The sequence below is a fragment of the Boleophthalmus pectinirostris genome, unplaced genomic scaffold (genome assembly GCF_026225935.1).
Source record: "Boleophthalmus pectinirostris isolate CB_2022bp ecotype Guang Dong unplaced genomic scaffold, ASM2622593v1 HiC_scaffold_8, whole genome shotgun sequence".
In the NCBI taxonomy this organism is placed as follows: Eukaryota; Metazoa; Chordata; class Actinopteri; order Gobiiformes; family Gobiidae; genus Boleophthalmus; species Boleophthalmus pectinirostris.
Genome location: NW_026571515.1, coordinates 27,785,342 through 27,791,565, shown reverse-complemented (window position 1 = coordinate 27,791,565; position 6,224 = coordinate 27,785,342). Strand labels below are relative to the sequence as shown.

Genomic DNA, 6,224 nt, shown 5'->3' with positions numbered 1-6,224 from the left:
AAGATCTACAGTAGTATTCAGAACAGACTGCAACTGACAGCACATCAAAGGAATGCAGTTTCTGTAGCTCTCACATCAAGTACTTCAGCAAAAAAAAGAAAAAAAAATGTCATCAACGCAACATGTTGTGTGTGTAAAACTGAAATCATTCACTTGATACTAAAAGCTACAAAATTATATATTATTTATTCATTTTTACACCACCCATAAGCTCTACTGTAATGGACATTAACGATTGTGGACAGGGAGAGATAGCAAGGAAAAACTTTCAGCCAATACTTGGAAATGGGAACAGATCTCATGATGTGCAGAAGTCTAACCCCTAGGCCATCCTGCAACATTGAGATTCTATTTTTATGTATGTTATGATATATTTTGTTGAGTAAATGTTCATTTAGGGTGTATCAACTTTCCACAAATGATTACTACTGCAGCTGGTGTGTTTAAAACAGTAAAATGACATCATGGGTTATACTGTAGGGTGTGGAAAAGGCTTGCGTCTGTAACAGCTCATTTGGGAGCCTCATTAATTACTCACCAGCTATGGCCTGGACCCCCACACGCAGGAAACCGCGCACCTCACCCTTCTCCGTTACTACGGCAACGCGGTGCACCAGTGGCACCGGGTACAGCAGGTTACTCAGATACACGAAGGCCCTGATGAAAGAAAGAAAGGAAGATAGGGAGATTATCACCTTCAATGTACTTGTGTTGAATAGAGTGTCCAACACATTTGGGTTTAAAATGGACTCCTACATATTTGTTGTACTGCTTTCTAATTAAGATGAAGTATGGATTCTTAATGGTTATACAACACAAAAACATTGCATTTAAATAATTACAAGCATTTTCTACCCCAAAGCAGAAATAAACCAAATGTGAAAAAAATGCATACATTAATGACATGGTAAAACATGAAAAATGAATGGGAGAGGGGGATCTTACAACAAATAAAGGGAGGACAGAAAGTAAACATAAACACATTAAAAACAACAGCCGTTTGTTTTGTTAATGTTAATTAGATTGAAAAAAGGTAAAATATGTTAACTATTTCCAGTGGAAATATCTCCTCAACATCAACCTTTTGTGCAATCATATACAGCTTAGAAACAACAGACAACTGCCAATTCACTTCTTTATTGAGTAAATGTGTTTTTAGCCAGACATAATCTAGTATGTTTTTATGCTTGTCTTGTCTGTATGTCAGTTTACAATTTACAAGCTTGGTGACATTTTGTTGGTGGGCTTATGTTTTGCTGCTCTCACTGCTCCAAGGCCGAGGCGAAGGAGAGAAAAATAAATCAGATGGATCTGAAGTTACAGTGACGCAGCTGCTGAGCTACGGCTGGAGCTGAGACTGTTTGGCCCAGTGCCTGCTTTAATTCATCATCTTTGGCTGTGATCGGCACATTAACTTAATTAGCAGACTACAAGTTAATATGGAGACTTCTGATGGAGAATTAGAAGTATAGTTGTAAGGAAAATATGTATTTTTTGTCAGAAGCCCCTATAATCATCAGATACATCATGAAGGTTACCTCTCTGACTTTAAATAAGGGATGGACACCACATTGGTGGGAATATTGCTATGGTGATGTTGGCAGCATTTCCCAATATATCAGGCCAATACCTACCTATTACAAATTAATATGAGTTTTTGCATATTATTATTTGTAAAACATTTACAAAATACAGTGGTTAAACATAAAAGATTAACAAAACAAATATTCACAACATAATGAGAAAATAAAAATGGTTCAAGGGTTTGACAGGTCATTAAAAGTAATGTGACATGGAGCTGAACTTTAACAGAGCCACACAGATGGAGTTAATACAGTCAGTGCTGCGATGGCGGTGGGGGGTAAGGCGTCAGGCTGAGACGGGAGGAGGAGGAGACGATGGTGGCTTTCTGGTCAGTGATTTTAAAGTCACACAAAGCAGTCGTACGAGCGCAGAAGGATGACTAATCGCACTCGTCCAAAGCTGTTTTTCATTTATCTTTGAAATGCTGTGATGAATTCAGAATCTGATTCTGCAAATTATTTTCACAGCATGGAAGGCTTATAATTATGAAGGCATATGAGGGCTCAGATTAATCAATTTACTGGCTGTTTTTAATGAAGCAGAGCACTGTAATACTATACTGCTTTTGATTCTATCTAGTTCATCCAGGTTTTAATGCACTACTTGTTTAGCAAGACTATTTCCACAAGCTGAGATACGAACAGTGATGAAAGATACTTAACTTACACAGCAAAGAATCTGTTACAACGATGCCATTAGCTTATTCAGTTTGATTTATCACAAAAAGGGATTCACAAAATAAAGTAACTTTATTATATATTTTAACCTGAATACCTAATGTCAAAAAAATAACTTTGCCCTTAAGAGGCAACTAAACAGCTACTGGTTCTGAGCGCTCACATTTCAGTGTGAGTGAATAAATCCACTAGTCATTCATTCAGACCTTACAGATTCATTCAGCCAGTTGGAGGAGTGGGTAGGAAAAAGTCTAATAGTTTAATAACAACAAACAACTTAAACAAAAGCATTAAATCACAATATGACGATTTCTTTAAAATAAAAAATAAAAAAAAGCCACAAACACCATACTGCTCAGTCCTAATCTTAAGACCAGAAAGCCAACAGCACCATCAACCCCGCCCCTGCCTAAACAGATGTGCAAAATGGCGGTCACCAACCTTCCCACCAGGATGAACCAGGGGGAGCGGTCGTAGAAGGGGTCCTGTCCGTCACTAAAGATGTCCGAGCCCTCCTCTGTCCCGGCATCTGAGCTTGTGTCGTCCACAAACGCCTCGTCATCCATCAGGTCTGACATCTCGCTCTGACGCTCGTCTGCCAGCTCCGTGATCTCAGAGTCCGTTGTGGAGAAGGTAGGTGACGGAGTGCGGTCAGCCAGGCGCTCATTCACACAGCCATTGAAAATGGGCGAACTGCTACATGGAGGAATGGTTGTGTTTGGACAATCGAGGAGATCAAGGAAAAGTCATAGTAAATAGGTATAAAGGGATGCTATAGAGGAAATATTATGTGGTCAATTGTAAAATAGGTTTCCTAAAAGGGTGGGGACACTATAATAAGGCTGAACAACATTTTGATATAGTGTTAGAATTATTAGAGTTAGGAAAAAGTAAGTGAACAATCTACAATCTATAGAAAGGCATAATGAAGACCACCAACAAACAAAAAATCAAAAGAACTGACTTCAGATTGCTATTCTACCATACAAAAATAGCAAATATTAAGGGCTATGAAATAAACCAGATTTGTACATAAATTACTTTTGCTCCTCACAGAAAACTAAACAATTTTCAAATAATTTCAGATATCTTAATGTGATTGTGAATAAAAAATGGGATTGACTTATTCATTTGGAGCAGGTATTACCAAAAGCTGCAGGGATTGAAACACTATTTTATAACAAATTATGGGTCCCTTAAGAGGATTAACATAAATTTACTCAAATCTGTAGGCTACAAGAGGAGAAACTAATACCAACCAACAGCACATGTTTTCACAATTGCTTTTAACATTACAAATACAAAGTGAATAAAACATATTAAATTAAAAATGAAACAATGAATGAAAGTGACCTGGCCAGTCATGAGGTATTTCCCAATTTGAGTTTGATATTAGAAATAAAGAAATGAAGGTAACAATTTGATTATTATTTTATAAAATCAACCAGGGAAACATAATTTAGATAAATGTTTGTACTTTAGTAACTACAAAGTAGTTACTAAACAGTACTCAAAACAAGTAGAATGAAGGTATGAACCAGCTGGCCAGGTTCACAATAAAAAAGGAAAAGAAAACTTTACAATGACGATATGGGGAAAAGGGCACTGGCTTTGTGTACATGCACACCAAAATCAGAATATAATCTGATTTCTGGACCTTTAAATTACTTAAATAATATGTAAACTGCAAAATCTGATGTTAGTAATCATAGACCATGATCTGTAGAAAGAAAAAAAAAGGGGTGATTCTGCTGTTTACATTTCATTTAAATAATCTTCATTTAAATAAATTTAAACTTAAGTGCACATGTAACAACAGTCACTGATATAATTACAATGAAAATAAAAAATTATTGATCAAACATAATTTACAAAATGAAAAATGATCCATGGTGTACCTGTGGTACGTACGGTTTATTACACATCAATTCATATTAAGGTATAATGACTATGAATGTAACAAAATATGAAAACTCAATTTTCACATAACATGACATACCTGCCAATCTGTTTGAACCAGTGGAAGCGGTCGTAGAAGGGGTCATTGCCTGTGAGCGCACCCTCTGCATCGTCCTGGTGAGTGGAGGCCATTTCTCCAGCACGATCGTACATTTCCCTCATCTGGTCCAGCCGCTGTCTGCAGATCAGCACACACACATTTTAGTTTAATGAGAGGTGAAAAGAGCATGCAGCTTTCAGTAAGAGATCTGATATTAACACTATTTTTACAGCACATTAGAGAAAGGAAATGATGACAAAAAATATCTCAATCTTTTTTTAAGGTTATCATGATAATAAAATAAAATTAAAAAAGGGTAAAAAACCTAACCTTGTTTAGAACATTTTTAATACACTTCTAATTTTGTACACCTCCAGTATTTTATATTGAGATATTGTGGTACAGTGCAACCATTATTATTATTACATTATAAACTAAGGTAAAAGTAAATAGTGTTTTATGACAGTAATTTCTATATACTGGCTTATAAAGGACCATTGACTATACATGAATAATTCACCCAAGACTTTTTTAGCTCCAGCTCATTTGGAATGCTGCAGTAATATTGTAAACATACAGTTATAGTCAAGCATAACCTAAACATTTGAATTATTATAAAACTGGCATTACTTAAGTTTTTCAAGGGACCAGTAGTGTGTAGCCCCATTCTTGAGGTCTTGCACTTCCACAGCCACAACGGTTCGGGGGAAAGGTCGAGGGTCACGGTCCTTCTCTGGTTCAGGGGGCAGCAGCTCCGGAGGCAGAGGGGAGTACAGCGTATCCGTCAGCAACACAAACTGGAACTGTACCTAAAGAAGAAAAACACATTTTTGTTAATATACTGTATAGACCAGTAGCCCTCCACCCCTTTCTAAGTAGCTCACAAAGAGATTTCTGAATTATACATATTGTGCTGAATAACTAACATAAATTAAATGGCTGTTACTACTGTAGAAGTATAATTTTAATGCCTAAATTTGTGCTCTAATAAATGGATAATAGTTTATGTTTTATAGACGTCTAACTGTACCCCATCTAAGGCTTGCTGAGGCTCTTATATATACTCAATTCCTTGTTACCACTAAAATGAGTAGCTCTTTAGTATTTCTGGTTTTGTAAGTAACTCACTGGAGGAAAATGATCGGACCCCATTGGTATAGACAGTGCTTTCTGCTTTTTTCATGGTAGCTAGGATCAGTAGTTGTAGTAGTAGTGGACAGGCAATAGTACTAGTGGCATAAATATAGTGTCACAATTTACAGCTTTTGAGGTTGAGGTCAAAAGGTCATTTCTATTCCCGGGAACCTGCCATGTTCAAACAATATAAATTAAAGTAAATATATCTTTTGACAAATTTAACCCAAACCATATATTTTCCATCTGCCACCAACACCACACTCTGACAGCTATATTACTCATGTGGTGCTTTATGGTGAAGGTAGTTCATTGATTTTGAGCAAATTTTATATCTGTTTTACAATGTAACAATTGTGATCTCTTGATTATTGAGCAAACAACTTGTGATTTGTGGACACCTCAAGCTATTTACAATAAAATATATATTGCGGTTAAATATACTATATAATATCATAAATTCTTTTACCAACCTTTTTCTTTAGCTCCACACTGATTGCATTGGCCTCTTTGAGATAGACTGCGTTGCCCCAGAGCTGGTCTCGAAGGGAGGTAAACTGGTGATATCTCCACTTCCTGAAGGCCCACTGTGCCAGTTCATACTCATGCTGGGTCCACGGCACTGTAGATATGATTCATAAGATATATTACTAATAAAATTAAACAGGGTAATTTTGCTACTGTATGAATGCTAAATAAATTTACAGTGTTACATCTGTGCTACTTCATTTCATCCACTTCCTGTTACAATTTACAAAACAATCAATATATTTAATGAATAAAGGCATATGCACTTACTTTACTCTCAAGTAAATTGAGAAATTTTGTTA

At 36.3% G+C, this 6,224-nt stretch overlaps 1 protein-coding gene across 3 annotated transcripts in view; it reads right to left on the bottom strand.

Moving 5' to 3' along the window:
* kif1b (kinesin family member 1B) overlaps positions 1–6,224 on the bottom strand; it is a 41,503-nt gene that overhangs the window by 16,197 nt on the left and 19,082 nt on the right. For 2 of the 3 annotated variants that reach the window (XM_055165979.1, XM_055165980.1), the window contains 5 exons: positions 5,868–6,016; positions 4,891–5,069; positions 4,261–4,398; positions 2,703–2,957; positions 539–657 (listed from right to left, as the gene is read on the bottom strand). In XM_055165979.1, the coding sequence (XP_055021954.1) occupies positions 539–657; positions 2,703–2,957; positions 4,261–4,398; positions 4,891–5,069; positions 5,868–6,016 (840 nt within the window). The remainder of the gene's footprint in view (positions 1–538; positions 658–2,702; positions 2,958–4,260; positions 4,399–4,890; positions 5,070–5,867; positions 6,017–6,224) is intronic. The other variant, XM_055165981.1, reaches the window with a different exon arrangement.